Source organism: Theobroma cacao, chromosome 9 (assembly GCF_053813885.1).
Source record: "Theobroma cacao isolate CCN51 chromosome 9, ASM5381388v1, whole genome shotgun sequence".
In the NCBI taxonomy this organism is placed as follows: domain Eukaryota; kingdom Viridiplantae; phylum Streptophyta; class Magnoliopsida; order Malvales; family Malvaceae; genus Theobroma; species Theobroma cacao.
This window is the reverse complement of record NC_142647.1, coordinates 38871543-38889111: the sequence shown is the minus strand read 5'-3', so window position 1 is coordinate 38889111 and position 17569 is coordinate 38871543. Positions and strand designations below refer to the sequence as shown.

The 17569-nt window shown below is 31.3% G+C and overlaps 2 protein-coding genes across 2 annotated transcripts; both read right to left on the bottom strand.

The window, feature by feature from the left end:
• Nucleotides 1–237: 237 nt before the first annotated feature.
• On the bottom strand, nucleotides 238–2476 carry LOC18589719 (uncharacterized). The gene is made up of 2 exons (XM_007014815.3): nucleotides 2095–2476; nucleotides 238–974 (listed from the first exon to the last, which is right to left on the bottom strand). Exon 2 carries the CDS (start codon nucleotides 924–926, stop codon nucleotides 513–515), a length of 414 nt encoding a protein of 137 aa, XP_007014877.1. The 5' UTR covers nucleotides 927–974; nucleotides 2095–2476; the 3' UTR covers nucleotides 238–512.
• A 7148-nt stretch (nucleotides 2477–9624) lies between these two features.
• Nucleotides 9625–12032, bottom strand: LOC18589718 (PPR superfamily protein). The gene is made up of 2 exons (XM_007014814.3): nucleotides 10304–12032; nucleotides 9625–10073 (listed from the first exon to the last, which is right to left on the bottom strand). The coding sequence occupies exon 1, from the start codon at nucleotides 11972–11974 to the stop codon at nucleotides 10385–10387; it is 1590 nt and encodes a 529-aa protein (XP_007014876.3). The 5' UTR covers nucleotides 11975–12032; the 3' UTR covers nucleotides 9625–10073; nucleotides 10304–10384.
• Between the last annotated feature and the right edge of the window lie 5537 nt (nucleotides 12033–17569).

Here is a 17569-nt window from a genome sequence, read left to right as displayed (position 1 = left end):
TTAGCATAAAAGCATTGGCCTCAAGAAGTTGGCGAAGCTTTGGCCCCACCTTTCAGACAAAATCAAAGTTCTCAAAGTCCTTCCAACAACAAATTCAGCCAAAATTCATTGAACACATAGTATAAGATTTCAATCAAACCGATCCCACTTTTTGAATAACTCAAAAAGATTAGTTGCACTAGATAGTTGGTACCTACCTGGTAATAATCAGCTGCCAGATAAAGTGAAAAGAAGAGCTTGGCATTGTAATCCAGATGATATATTACAAGAATCCAGTGATGATATGGAATATAATAGAATTATCAAAAATTACAACCAGCAGAATCAGTTCCAAAACTCCAAAATCAAATAAATAGAAAAGGAATTAAAGATAGGGAACCGCCAAAAATAAAAAAAGAAACAATTACCGAAATGCAATATTGACTAGAGATTTACTAGGACTCACTTCCTATCTCATTATGTATCTGGCAAAGTGAAAAAGAAGAGCCCCATCACAAGAAGCAGCCATGATCTCACTTGCATTCAACAACTGCTCCAGCTGCTCGACGTGGCTTACTTTTCCGCCTACTCCCATTTTGCCGAAACCCAGTAGACTTTGTTGAGTCATCAATGCTTGATCTGGTGCCAACACCATTCTCTTCTTTGACCAAATCAGGCTTCTCTTTAACCTGTGAGTTCCGTTTTCTCTTTTTTCCATTCTCTGCAGCAGAGGGACTCTTTCTCTCTTTGCTTGTGATACCAGCTTTTCCGTTCTCACCATCCTCCTCTTCTAGTTTTTCAACTTCTTCTTCATCAATTTCATCCTTTAATGGTTTTTGTGGCCTTCCTCTTCTCTTCTGCGCAGGAATCTTCTCTTCTTCACCACTTCCAGCATCCTCATGGTTGCTAACAGTCAACTTCTTTCCCTTTCCTCTACCTCTGCCCATAATCTTAAACCCAACTATGAAAAGCTCTCATACAAATAAAGTTGCAATCTGCCAAACCATACATCCACAGACAAAAGAGTTCGGTTAAATAAAGGATAACAGATTTCAGTAATTTTTAACAAAGATCAAAATTAAATTCATCACATATGCAGCTCAATATTTCAAAAAAAAAAAAAAAAGCAATGTCATGACATTCTAAACAGCAAAGAAGATGTGGACTGATGTAATAAAAGAATCTGAATGATAATGGAATTATCAAAAGAATACTTAGCCAGCTGACATGGAAAACTTTACTGATAAAGACTTTCCAGCTCAAATGGGAACCTTGATGAAGACAAGCACACAATAAGTGTTATGGCACCAAAAACTTTCTCTATCACACATAAATGAATATTATGGGTGCACAAATACTTACACGGCTAGCCAAACCATTGTTATTAACTTAAGAGATGCCATTTTCTAAGTGAACTAACGAGGGCTGATTCAATTTTCAGGATACAACAAAATATGGGTTTTAAAAGCTGCAGATAGGACACCTGAGGATAAATAATCCTAGTTTAGTTGCCATGAGAAAAAAGGATTAAAAAAAATTAAAACTCAAGTTACCTCTTTCTATGGACGGTAAATTAGATTGAGTGAAGTTCTTAATACATTAAAATTGACAAAAGTATTTTGCTTTTTCAGTTTCAAGTTGTAAAATATGCAGAATTTAAAATTGAAATAGACCATTTTTCCAACATTTCCGCCGCATCCAATTGGAATAAAGTGAATTTACAACCGCAAATATCCAATCAAAGTATGAACAAGGAAAAAAAAAAGTGGACAGCCTTAAAATGATTGCTACAAAGTATTGAAATTTACATGAACTCAGATTTATTGTAGCAGAAGAAAAGCAATATATACTAAATGAAGAAACAGAAAAAGGGTAAAACAACCAATTATAAAATATCAAAGAATGAAAATGCAAAAAAAAAAAACCTAAACTTTGGAAAGGATTCACAATCTTTACTAGCTCATTCAATCAAGATCCAACAAAAAGCAGTTATATTTCATGATAAATGAACTCGACAGAAAAGAACTAACTTAAAAGAAACAAAACCAAAATTTCCATATTCCAATCAAAAATGGATATAAAGATAGATAAGAGAGACAGAGACGTAGAACCAACCTGAAATGAACCAAAGTCAATATGCATCTTTAACAAGAAACCCATTACCGTGAATCTGTTAAAACCAAGCAAACATACTAAAAGAAAAGGAAGAACCCAGATGGGATTTGTTTTCGGTGTTAGTTTATTAGAGAAAGTTAAAACTTGGGATAACAAAAAAAAGCAATGAAAGTTTCAAACTTTGATGGTTAAAAAAAATAAGAAAACTATGATCTGGAGAAAGAAAGAGTGTTACAACCCAGATCAAGAAATGAACAGATTTGAAAAGACTAAGGTTAGGTTCCTTCTCAATAACATGGTTAAGAGAGAGAGAGAGAGAGAGAGAGAGAGCAGACAGAAAGCTTTGAAGAGATATTTGTTGATTGGGTTTGGCTCTCAAGTCTGCGTGTGTATGCTGGCGTGTGTATCAAAATTAAAATGTAAAGGTTATTTTGGTAAATTGACAGAGAGGAACAGCTGCAGCGGCATGTAGATACGAACTCATTTATGTACTTGCTTGCCATTTTGTTCTCCCTTCAAAGACTCAGACTTAACCTCACTTTGCTTCCATGTCTTTGATAAAGCTCACATGTGCACAATTTAATACTAGATAGTAGCTACCATATGCTCTCTTTCTTTTCTTTTCTTTTCTTTTCTTTTCTTTTTTATTTCATTATATTACCCATTTTTTAGTAAAAACAAGATTTTTTTTTATAATTAAAAAAAGAGGATTTGAACTCTATTTTTTAAATAGAGAATCATGTATCAATCAATAAGTCAAATGTTCAAATATAAAAACAAGATTAATTTTGAAATAAATAAATTACTGTCAAGGCAAATGCTCTTTTTCATTTAGCACACTTGCCATCGCTAATGACAATGATTATACGTCTTATTTCAAGTTACACAAAGTAACTAAAATATAGTAGAGTGAGGGCATATGAATACTAGATCAACTTGTATGTCTTGATCATAAACATACATATAATACAATGATATTTCAACATTTTAAGGGATCAACATATCTTCTGGAAAGATGAACATATAATAAGATAATATTTCAATTAGACCTGACAATTTCGTGTTAACGTATCGTAAACGTGTCAGACACGATTAGACACGAAACACGTTAAGATTAAATACGAACACGACACGTTTAATATTCATGTCTCAAATTTAAAACACGACACGACATGATTAACACGTTTATTAAACGTGTCAATATATGACACGACACGATTAATAACACGATTAACACGTTTAACACGATTAAATAAAAATATTTACAATTAAATATAATTTTATTATTTAAATTTAAAATCTATAATTATAAAAATAATTATAATAAAAATAATAATAACAATATCAAATAATCATCAAAAGTTAAAATTTAGGGTTAAGCATGTATAATTACATTATAGCCTTTATAAAATTAAAAAAACTTATTAAAATAATTATTTAAAATTATTTATATAAGGTTAAAATAGTTTTTAACTATTAATTTTTAATAGGTTAATAAATGTGTCACGTATACACGTTTAAACATGATAACACGATTAAACACGATAACATGATTAAGTAAATGTGTTTAAACGTATTTTAAATGTGTTTGTCGTGTCAGATACATTAAGATACGAAAATTTTCGTGTCTTAACGTGTCAGATACGATTAGACACGAAACACGTTAAGGCTAAACTCAAAACCTATTTAACCACTATCTTCTCGTGTCGTGTTAACATGTTGTGTTTAAAATTGTCAAGATTAGTTCCAATCCAGTTATATTCAAAAAGAGAATAATTTAATAAGGAAGTGTTAGATAGTCCAAAACACTTAAGCCAATCTTATACTCGATTCAATCTTAAATAAAAATAAGTTTATAAGATATGAATCTCAATTCAAATTTAGATAAGATAATATTTATTTCAAATTCAAATTTAGATACTTTGATTAGATTTTAGTTTTGTAACAATTTATCCAGTCTTCCACTTGTACTATTAAAACATTAAAATTAAATGCAAATGAGTAGGTCTTCAATACTATTTTTGTTCATCTCTTTATAATGAATTATTTTAATTCTAATTTTAAAAAATTGACCACATAATTTTTGTTGTTGTTACTTTTACATAAAATGGTATACTGCTTTTATGTATTGCTCTTGTATTTTGAGTTCCCAGGCTTTCAATATTGCATGATTTTTTTTAATCATGTAAAACCACAAAAGTTTCTTCCTTACATCCAAAAAGAATGATCATGCCAACTTAATTAACCAAAGAGGTCCTGTGGGGTAATGATTTTCTTTTCTTTTTTTTTCTTTGCTAAAAAAATTGACAAATTTGCTTCCCAATATTCGTGACTATGACATGCCTTGTTCATGTAAATTTCAATAAATTTACTGCATATAAGTTTTTAATAAAATCAACACATGGTTACTCCTTATTGTTTTCTAGGTTGCACCCAAAATAAATCATAATAAAGTTGTGGTCCTATAAGCCTTTAGGTCTATTCATAGATTAATGGGTTTTCTTTGCTTTTCCTTCATCTTCTTTTATTTATTTTTTTGGGAAGTGGGAGACTAATTATGAGAAAACCTATCTTACAAAAGAAATATTTTTGAGTATAGGGATTAGGTTATACAATGTAAGATTATTCATTCCCATGTATTTATTTACACCACTTCTAAAAAGATTTAAACACAAAATTTGTAATTTTGGTGAAACAAATATAAAAAAGTTTATATAGTTGCAATGTGTTCTTTGGGGGGGAAAAGAGGGAAACAAATGGGAAAAGCACATTATGAAAATGATTTTTTTAATAAATGATCAATAAAAAAAAAAGGAAAGGAAAAGAAAAGAAAAAGGCGTGGGTGGTGTGACTTTTGTATCATACAAACAATCAAACGAAAGCAAGAGCAATAAAAAGGAGCAAAAGAAGCCTATGTTTGTTGGTTTCTTATAGCGGATCTTATCTTATAAATGCTTTCCTAAAACCAGATAAATAAATAAATAAATAGATATTAGTGGTATTTCGTTTCAAATTTCTTCAATTTTGGGGGTGAATATAAGTTGGATAATTAAGAAATACTATATTTTGTGTAAGTATTTAAACAGCCTTGTGAAATAAGCAACAAATTGGTAGCAAAAGTGCAAAAGTATATTAATTTTTTTTTTTAAAAAAGATGAAATTGACAAATTTGTAAAATGGGTTACAGCCAAATATGAAAAAGACATATAATGGAAGTCATTTACTTTGGCATCTTTGATCAAAATCTGGGTACAAGCATGCGCTGTATTTCAATTATAAGTTGCTTTTTAGTAATAAATTTATTGGATATCACACTTCAAACTTTTTGACTTCCTTCTAACTTTGATTAGACTTTGCCTTAATTTTTGCTCCACTGGCATCATAAAAATTTATTGATTCCTGTAAATAGGAATACTTTATCAATCCATGAACTTGGTAATATTATTCAATTTGTTCCATAAATTTTTTACCATATCAAATAAAATTGGAAAATTGAAACAAAAGTATTAGGACAAGTAGTATTACTCATTTTATATTTATTTTTAATACCTTCGAAAAGCTTCACCAATATATCCATAAAAAAAAAAAAATTGTCTCGCCTGCTTGTGTATGTTATAACTTATAACCTTCAAATTAAATGCATTAAAAAGGTTAATTCCCGTCCTCGTATAAATGTTATTCTAGTTTGATGATTTATTATAATTTTTTTTGCAATTTAATATTTTATCGAATTAAAATTAATATATATGATATTTTAATTAAAAGCTTAAAAGAATATTCCTTTTAAGATTGATTACATAATAATCTATGAATAAAAAATGGGAACCAAATTAATTCAATATTTTTGAGACAATCCAAGTATACTGATTTTCAAATTGCAGAGATATGTTTTCAATTACAAAGATTGACTATTCAGGACTGATATAAATATAATAACTAATAAATTTATAAATATATATATATATTTTGTGAGTAGTCAAACTATCCAACACTTTAATATTTTTCTTTAGTAAATAGTCAATGTATTATATTTCCCTCTATGATCGACAAAATGTTTTAGTGACTTATGAGGCATAAAATTTCTTAGCACGCCTTTGGGAGGTAAGACTTTCCTTTCTTAAGTTTCTTCCCACGAGTACTTCACCATTTTTTTTTTCCCGTAAAATAGAAGTGCTCACTTTTCTTTTCTTTTCAGCTTTAGGCTTTTATTGAACATATTTTCCAGGTTTAAATAGTCAAAAGGCTTATGAATTATTGCCATTGTTTCAACCAATGGTCTGTATGCTTACCGAAAAATAATTTATTGAAGAAAAATTTTCAATGTAAAATATTTTAGAAAAAAATTTAATGTTTTTTATTATTTAGATAAACGGTTGAAAACATTTTCTATTGTTGGGATCATTTTGTGAAAAATATTTTCCACCATCACTGTTCACATCATTGTTGGAGTTAGTTGGATGTTAAAATGATAAATAGGAGTTGATTACAAAATAATAGTGTAATTTGTTTTCACATAAAGATTAAGAATGAAAATGAAAATAAAAAAAATTTAATAATTATATTTTTCAAAATATTTAACCACATATTACAATGAAGTAAGTTCTAATTTTCTAAAAAATTTCCATCTCATCATTTTTTTTACCATAACACTATAAAAATATCAATATTCATTAATTGTGTAAATATAGTAAACCTATATTTATAAATAGGTATTCATTAAATGACGATCATTTAAATATTTTTTGTTATAATTATTAGTAAGATTTATTCAATTTATAAATAAAAATGTTAATTGCATTGAATAATTTTATTAAAAATATTTTTTAATTTTAATAATATTGAATAATTTCAATATTAATATTTTAAGTTAAAATTTTTTAAAAGTTAAATATTAATATTTTTAAATTTTTTTAATATTTCAAATTAAATATTAATATTTATCAAACTTATTATGTAAACTTAATATAAAAGCAGTTTTTTTTGTTTTTCAAAAAATATCTTACGCCTCTCGAGGGCATAAAACATTTTACGTGGTCAATGAGTATTTTTTCTGTGACTCGAAAAATATTTTACATTTGAAATAAAATTTTGTCTTCCAAACAAGTATAAGTCTTGAAATCATTTTTCGAAAAATATTTTACGTCAAAAGAAATGTGCCCTAACTTTCTCATATTTTATTGTACTTAAACGAGTCCTCAAACTTTTATTTATCTTCAAAACGAGCTCTTAATCTTAATAAATAATTAATTATCATCAAACTCACTAACAATTGACATTTCATATATTCATAGTATATGATTTTATTGACTAACATGATCACATGACATTTTATATATACTTAATATATGATTTTATTGACTAACATGATCACATGACGATGGACGTGTTTAGCTATTTAGTCATAGCAACAATCTATATGTGACAACATAAGTGAATCAGGTCATATATTATATAGGTATAAAATGATTAGAGACATTAGATCTAACAAAGATTAATATTTTATTAGGTTTTTTTATACAAATTTAAATTTAAAAGTTTATTTGAATACAATAAAAGATGAGAGATTTAATTTAAAAAATTACCGTCATTTAGAAGTTATTTTTTTATTTAAGCCTGTTTCCAAACTCATTTAGACTCCTATCTCTACATACAACAATGCAATGTAAAGATTACCATGATATCCAAGTCCTTTTGACGCTGTGTGGTTGATTAATTCTACGCCTCGTGAAAATTATATTATATGATTATATAGTTTTTATTTATTCACATATCTCATAAAAATATATAATAATATAGATCATTATTCAAACAGTTTTAAACAAGATATTGAATATTTTAAAAAATTTTGCAATTTAGGAAGTAATTGTCAGAGCATCTAGAATGATTGTTACATGTGAATTAAAATATATTATACAGCATATTGAAACTAGGGTATCAAAGTATTTCCAATCATGATTATGAAATCAGAAAATAACAGTGGTACACTAGTAATTAAAATCTTTAATCATTGGACTTCTCAAAGTCTTATATAATGTATATATGTATTCCAAAAATATAATTGACTTAATGGTATGAATGTATTATAATCCAAGATGCAATATCTTGGTCTCATTTCATGAAAGCTAGGTAAAAGTAAACTTGTAATAAAACTATAAAAAGTCCCAAGCACCCCCAATAGAAGAAAAATACTAAATAAATTGGTCTGACCCATGCACAAGAGAAATAAACAAAACCCTTGAGACCCCCTGGTCTCATTTAAATCTCATTCAACCATACTAATGAGTTCATCAAAATGGGATTTTGAAACAAGTCAAGCATGTAATTATTGTTTTTAGTGAACAATAACTCTTGGTGATTATGTTCAGTAAAAAGTTGTTGTCACCATTGACAGTCCAATTTAATTTATTATTTTTTAAAAAATGTTCGAAGGCTTCTCTTCAAGTTGATTATTCATTTTTATGTTTTTTTAGGCTGCATTTTTTTTTTTGAATTTTCAATTCTCAGTCAATAATTGATCTTTATACACTGAAACTTTCATTTCGAGAAACCTAATTTTAACCCTCAATCATTTCATTTATGAATGAACAAGCAACCTCTAGCAAAGAAACCTATCCCAAAAAGGAAACAAAAAAACAGATACTCTTGAAGAGAAATTTACAACATACGAGAATAGATAGTCAAGCTGCTGTTTGTCCACAGAGGATAAAGGCTTGAATAAGGCTCTGCGCAGTGCGCAATTGATCCGATGTTCCAGACACTACAACTAAACCCCCAGCGGCACCAGGCTTTGGGTCATGAATAACCAAATTTGCTCCAAGAAAGATAACTCTGATAATTATTTTCAAATACATAAAAGTCTGTTGAATTTTAATTAATTTTTACATAATATTTGCATTCTTCCTTACACTTTATATAAAAAATAATAATTCTAAATTTTCTCTCCCAAAACATTAAGATTTTTCTGTCTTGTGGATTTGATATTATGAACCAAATTATTTGGTAATGAGCTAGGGAACCTGCAAAGGTTTGCATGTGCAATCTAAATTCGAGAGGCCTTACACAAGGATTTAGCCACTTCGACCTGAAAGGTGGGGTTTGGAGTAAAAAAACACGAAAACCTCACTCGGCTACTTGTATAAAGGATCATGCCCATCCCAACAGAATTAAGAAGTTGAATAGGCTAGTCCGGAACAACTGGATTAAGCTTATGGTCCATCTAGCCTGCAGTTTTGCATACATAGCATGCTACCAAATATGCTCAATGTCAAAATGTGCCATAGGCAAAACCCTGAACAGCTGCAGAGTTTTTGCCCTTTTCTCATTTGGGGTTCTAGTTTAGCTAAAAGACATTAAAGAGTTGCAACTAGCAAACCCAAAATAGCAAGGACCATTTGTGGGCCAGGGATTGAATCCCAGGTCCCGCCTTCTCCAAGGGGAATATGCTCCTATTTGACTAACGCAAACCGAAAAACAGCAGTGGGAAATTTATGTTGCTAGGTGAAGAAATATCATTGCTATGTTGGCCTCAAATAGGAAAAAATAAACCAAGAAGGAATATAACATGTCTTTGTAGTCAGAGAGATACATAAAAGTTGTGGCAGCTGTCTAAGCACAATATAGATGAGGCTTGATTCTTGTGATTTACAATGAAGAAGCCAACCTACCAAATGAGACAAAGGCAAAGGAGAGGTCATTTTATTGACAAAGTGGCCAAGGGGGCTAATACTAAATATTTTCTGAGTGTTTGTAAGACAGTACTACACCCCCCCGGCCCCCACACATCCTTATTAATTACTATGATCCGACACCTTCTATTACAATTGTGACATTTTGTTTTAAGTATGACAACGCACGTATATTCATTAAAATAAATCCTGTCAAATGTTCACAACTCCTATTTCCATCGGTTTTAACCCTTGACACTAGCAACTACATCTGTAGATCTCCATCATCTTCTGCTGTTTTTACCTCGTCTGCATCTGCATGTATAGAAAGATAGAAGGGAATTCAGAACACATAACAATATATTATTCAGGGACAATAAAATATCTCAGACACAACTAATAGATACAAAACCAACTTGAAAGAAGGTGAAAAGAGCAGCGATATGTTATATACGTCACCACAATTCGAATGGCATTCTGAAATTTCTTTACCCAGTTTGACATTGGGTATTATAGCAAGTGATTATATCTTGTTCAAGCATTACCTTCTCAACCCAAAAAATCATTCTGAAATTTCTTTTTGGTGCTTTCTTTTTCTATTCATTGCCCAACAAAGCCCCCCTCTGTTAACCCGAACTCAAGCCAGGCTTCTTATGGATTTTCTTTTCTTTCATGACCTTTCTTACATTCTCAACCTCTTCCCATTCTCCATCAGCCGCATAAATATTTGATAGTGTAACAAAACCACCCGGCTTTTTCAATTCCATTTTTAGAATTTGTTCGCCCATCAATTTAGCCAAATCTTTTCTCCCATGAATTTTACAACCATTGAAGAAAGCACCAAGAATTGAGTCTGTAACTCCACATGGCATTTCCTTCACCAATTCATAAGCTTCTACAATCCTTCCCGAACGGCATAACATATCAACAACACAAGCATAATGTTCTTTGGCACCTTCAATCCCATAACTCTGTTTCATCGACCTAAATATCTTTAAACCTTCCTCGACATGACCACTATGGCTGCAGGCAGAAAGAACAGAAGCTAGAGTCGCATCATTGGCCTGCAGACCTTCTTCCCGCATCCTCTCAAACAGTTCTATTGCAGATTCGACCATGCCATGCTTCCCATAGCATCCTATCAAAGCATTCCATGATGCCACATTTTTACTAGGAATATTGTCAAATACATTTCTAGCATCTTTCACGCTGCCACATTTGGAGTACATGTCAATAAGAGCACTAGCAATAAACACATTGACATCAAGTCCCAATCTGTAAATCAAGCCATGAATTTCTCTACCTTTTTGAACAGACCCTGTCAATCCACATGCTGGAAGCAGTCCAGTTAAAGTCACATGATTTGGTTTAATCCCAGAAACTAACATATTCCCAAACAAGTTCAATGCTTCGAAAGGACACTGGCCTTGAGCAAAACCTGAAATAATAGCGTTCCAAGTAACCAAATCAGGAACCATTCCTTCTTTATTCATTCTATCAAAAAGAGCAAATGCAGCATTGATATCTCCCCTCCTAGCAAACCCTGCTATCATCAAATTCCACGTAAACTCATTAGGCTGCAAACCTTCCAACTTCATCCTCTCAAACAAAACAAGCGCATTTTCGCTATTTCCGACATTAAAATAACCAGAAATCATGGATGTCCAAGAGGCAACATCTCTCTCGACTATTCTTTCAAACACTTTCCTTGCATAACCCACGTTTCCACATTTACAATACATATCTATCAAACCATTACCAACACTTACATCACTTTCCAAACACAACTTGTTAACAACAGCATGAACCTCCTTTCCTTTATCCAAATCCATCAACCCGACACAAGCTTTCAACACGACAGAAAAAGTGAACTTATTGCAAAGGTTTATTGATTCCGACATTAAAGAAAAGTACCCAATTGCCTCTTTAAAGTAGCCATTAAAAGCAGAAGCTAAAACCATCCAATTCACAGCAAAAACATTTCGGGTTTTGATTTTTTGAAACATGAAACCAGCAAATTTCAAGTCTCCACAACCAGCATATATTCCAACAAGCTTTGAATTCAGAGACAAAAATTCCATATTAGTCCCAGTAACTAACAACCAAGCATGAAGTTGCTTGCCTGGTTTCAAGGTTTTTGCTTTTAAGCACTTATGTAATAACAAAGCAATGTGGTCCAAAGAGAAGGTTCGTTGGCAAAAAGATGTTCTTTTCATTATTGTATAAAGTTTTCATGTATACCCATAAATTATAAAAAACCATTAATCTATGAGAGATAGCTAATTTAAGCTTGAAAAGACGGTTGAGGTTAACATTACCTTTTGGTTCAACCAAAACGTTGGGCAATAATCCAACCAAAACGTTGGGAAAAAAAAAAAAAAAACAAAAAGTGACCCTTTTCAAGTTGCAAGTTGGAAGTACCAAAAGGAGATCATTTGATGCATAATAGATCTTTACCTAGGATATGAAGAATGTATTTCAAATGTAAAATACGAATATAACATGATTAAACAAGTCAGAATTTTAAAAATAGATATGAATATATTTATTAAATGTGTAACATGATAAAATATATTCAATAAATTTATTAAACAGATTAAGTTAAATTTTATATGATACGACATCATTTACAATTTATTTATAACGATTAATGTGATAAAATTTTAAACATGATTGACATGACTAAATTAAAATATAAGTAATCAAAAATGAAATATAACTTCATTATTCAATTTTAAAATTAATAATAATAAAAATAATTATAATAATGTCTGTCAAATATAATAAAATTCATCACCATCATTATCAACTATAATAAAATAAAATATTTATATGAGGGTTTAAAAGGGTAGAGTCATGTATGTGTTGGGTAGACACATTTATACAATTAGCTAAATAACATATAAATTCATATAAAAAATGATGGAATATACCATGTATTATCTAGTGATGAACCAAATACTACTTGGTTACTACTAATTTTGATTCTGTTTAGCTAATATGGGGAGTGTACTAATAAGTTTGATGGGAAGTGGAGCTTAAAAATTAAGGAGGTATGACTTGACTGTAATTTGGATGGCAGCTCCATATCCCAATTTTAATCTATCACTCCTTTGAGCTTTTCCATAGAGGTCCGAGGCCTGCCAGAATTTGCAAAAATCTTGATTCAACTGGTTTAATGGCTTTAAGTTCTTGATGAGGAATTTGGTCTTCTCTACTGTCACAGGCTTTGCCTTGCATGGAGGGTTACTTGGTAACCAGTCAAGACTCAATTGTGTGGAGATATAATTAAGTGCCTTGCTTTGCTTGTTTTCTTTATCCTTTTCTGTCTGTTACCATTTAAGTGGCCTAATGCTTGCATTGCATCCTAAAATCCATCCGTGTTGCTTGATTTCAAAAAAATTCTCAAGATAACTGCTTAAACAGAAAAAGATTTTGACTCTGTCTTTTTTTTTCCCTCTTAGGATATTCCTTCCTTAAACATCTAAATTCTCACCTATTTTTCTTAGATTACCTCTTTCTTGTGGCTCTTAGGAATCGTATCCTCTTTACTGTGTTTTTCTTTTTCATTTTGGACAATACGTACAAGAGCATCTGAAGCAATTCAATCTAGGAACATAAATATTGGGAGAAGGACCTACCTTTTCAGATAAATATTTCACTCCCTTTCTTATTGAAGAAGCTTGCCTTACAAATCCTTTTGCAGGCAAACAATGATCTCTTCACTCTCGTTGTTACAAAGTGACTACTAGAGTCCTCTACAAGAAATTACACGTTCCAAACTCTCTGGCCTTTAATGGTGGCTCAAGAATGAAGAGAAAAAAAAAAGAGAAAAGAGTTTTTGGTTATTCTAACTTACAGAATAACTCACGTTCGCTCTTGATTGTGTGTAAAAAATTTGTACGTCTGTTCACTATTTATAGATGTGTTAGGGATATAGAGATAGGATATTACTTTTAAATTTTAAATAAATTAAATTTAAAAGTAATTAATTATTATTTAAATTTAAACCAATTAAATTTAAATATAATGGATAGATAATTCTTATGTTAATTAAAACAAATTAAATTTAAATTTATATCCTATCTCAATTTTTTTTAATTATTCAATTAAGAAATATCAGAATGATATCCAATATTAATTAATTGAATATTTGTTAATTATCCACAAATAATTAATAAAGTTGGAAGCCATGTGGATGCACTACATTTTAATGCAACATCTCCCACTCGTACACATTGGCTTCAAATTATACCATTCTCAATTAAACTCATTGTCCATTCATTGTCATACAGGGATAATAAAACGTGCGACCAATAAGAAAATAAAGGTACTAGTGAGCAGTAAGATATTAAGTTACTATCTTACTAACATAACACCGCTCGAGTTCTCATCATACCTCAAATCATTTTAATCACACAAGATTTTGCATCTCTGATCCCTCCTCCATGTAAGAGCTATGCAAAATCTCTTTATGTGTCTAAACTCATGATTATATCTAACAACTAATGTTTTTATAACCGCCCAAGCAATGGGTTATGGACCATGTATGTGCAATGTATAATGACTCTTCCTTAGATACTCATGTCAATCCATTAAGATTTGACTGCTTTGTTAGTCATGTTTTGCTATATCACATCATTTTTGACCTTTAGAAATCATGCTAAAATAGCAACACTAAATCTTAACTTCATATCATAGATCCAAGTCCCAAAGGGTATTAAATTTGGACTACATAAGTCCTTAGGGCTCACACAGTGATGAAACAAGGATTTATTCAATCACTCCCTTCCATCGATCAATTAATAGCACATGTAGTATGAAATGTATGTTATGGTGGATCTTCTATTTAGGGTTTGTCATGTCCAAACCACCATACGGATCTCGGTCCAATCCCTATAAAAAGGATTGACTTAAATCCCCTAAGATTTAAATCTGGCTATCACTGGCTCGTGGAGTGTGGATAATCTCCATGTTCGACTCTTATGAGCCTTATGTTGACTCTAAGTTAAGGTGACATTGCTAAGATCCTTGCTCATAACTCATGTGACAAGGAGATCACAAAATGCTTGGTAACTTATGATCTTTTAAGTCTTATCCCACGTACTACTGTAGTGTTGGGTCAATTATCCCATGTGAGAGGAATAATCTATAAAGCCAAGTGATAATAATTACCTTAGATATGTGCCATAATTGATTAACAATATTTGATCAAATAAGTCAATACAAACTTAATTTATTAATTGTTCAAAAAATAATATTACATGAATATCAAATGCATAATAACCTTAAGCCCCTAATATGCTTTTGGAAAGTATTTCTAGCAATAGGTTTAGTGAATGGGTCTACTAACATATCAGTTGTGGAAATGTACTTCAGCACAACAAGACCTTGTGCAATGATGTCACATATCGAGTATCAATGTGTTTGGTTTTTCCATGATACTTTGGACCTTTTGTATAGGCTATGGCAATTGTGTTGTCACAATAAAGTACAATAGCTTCACTAAGATGCCTAGTAATGTTCAAGCTTTGCAAGAATCTCCTTAACCAAACCACTTCTTGTACTATAGCACAACATGCTACATACTCTTCCACAGTATATAAAGTAGTACAAAGCTGCTTCTTGTTACTCCAAGAGATAGCTCCGCATTCAAGTATAAAAGCATATCTTAAAGTAGACTTTTGATCATCTTTATCATTGGCGTGATCAGCATCACTATATCTAACCACTTTTACACTTCCATTTTGATAGCATAAAGCCAAATTAGTAGTTTTTCTTAAATACCGTAGTATCCTTTTGACTGTAGCCCAATGGGCAATCTTAGGATTACTTTGGTACCTACTGACCATACCAACCGCAAAGCATATGCCCGGTTGAGTGCACATCATAATGTACATCAAACTTCTAACAACACTTGCGTATGGTACTCTCACCATTTGTTTCTTTTCTTCTTCAGTTTTAGGACATTGTTCCATGCTGAGATATAGGCCTTTCTCCATTGGAATGTCTATAAGCTTGGAGTTTTGCATATGAAATCGTTTTAAAACCTTTTGAATGTAATTTTGTTGAGATAAACTCAAGAACTTCTTAGAATGATTTCTTGAGATCTTAACCTTAAGGATGTATTTAGCTTGTCCCATGTCCTTCATCTTGAAAGTGGAGGACAACCACTTTTGAGTGGTGACAATTAACTTCATGTTGTTCCTAGCTAATAGGATATCATCCACATATAATGAAAGAATAAAGAACTTATTCCTTAATCTCGTTACAAATATTCAATGGTCCTCTTCAATCATCACAAAGCCTATGGAAATGATGGCTTGATGAAAACGAAGATACCATTGTCAAGATGATTGTTTCAAGCCATAGATAGAACGTTTCAAGCGACACACCTTGTGTTCTTTTCCTTTGGTTTGAAAACCAATTAATTGATTCATGTAATCTCCTTATTGATTTCTCTATTGAGAAATGTAGTTTTCACATCCACTTGGGACAATTCCAAATCTAGATGTGCCACTATAGTTAAGATAAGGCAAATTGATGTAAATCTCATCATAGGAGAAAACGTTTCTTCATAATCCACACTCACTTTTTGGGTATAGCCTTTTTTCACTAAACGAGCTTTATATTTTTCAATTGTTCCATCTGTTTTGCGCTTTACCTTCAAAACCTATTTGTTTTTTATGGCCTTGCACCCAAGTGGAAGGTTAAGTAACTCGTATACTTGGTTTTCAATCATGGATTTCATTTCATCTTCCATAGCAGTAAGCCACTTGTCTGATGATGGTCAGTTTGAAGCTTCCTCATAAAAAGATGGTTCATCAACTTCCACAAGAATACCAAAGAAAGACTAACCTTCTATCTTAAATCGTTTATGGGGTATTTGCCCACGTTCACTTCTTTCTAACTGTGAATCTTGGTAGAACTCAAGTGGTGTACTCCCACTGACCTCAACAGTCTCTTGGATATGATGTGTTTTTACATTTATTTCCTCATGTTGGGATACATTTTCTTGAAGTTCCTCCATCTCATAAAGCTCAAGGCTTTCTTTAACCTCACCTATCCTTGGGAAGTCATTTTCTAGAAAATCAACATCATGAGATTCCATCTTAGTTAGCCCTCCATCAAGGTGTTCCCCATACATTACGTAGCCCTTAAAATGTTCTGAGTATCTAATAAATGCACACTTATTAGCTTTAGGGCATAGTTTCCTACATTTATGAGATGAGTGCTGTATGTACCCTACTAGTCCTTAAGGACATAAGCCTTCCAAATTAGGCTTACTTTCATTCCATAACTCATATGGAGTTGTGAGAATAGATTTTGAGGGCACATGATTAAGGATATATGCTATAGTAAAAAAGGCATCCCGTTAAAAACTTCTTGGAACGTTGGCTTGTGCCATCATTGACCTAGCCATGTCTAATAAGGTACAATTCTTTATCTTTGCAATATTGTTTTATTGCGAAGTTTTAGGTATTGTTAATTATCGACGTATTCCCTTTTCCTCACATAATTCTTTGAACTGATCAAATACGTATTCATGACCTCTATCAATGTGAAAAACTTTAAATTTCCCTTCTTTCTGATTCTCAACCTTTACCATAAAGTGTTTGAAACAATTCAAAGCTTCAGAATGGTGAGACAATAGAAATATGGATCCATATTGTGAGTAATCATCTAAGAATATAATGAAATAGGATGCACCATCGCGTGTTTTTATATTTATAGGCACATAAATGTCCGAATGGACAAGTTCTAGAAGATGAATGGCCCTTTTAGCCTTCCGAAAAGGCTTTCTGTTGGAC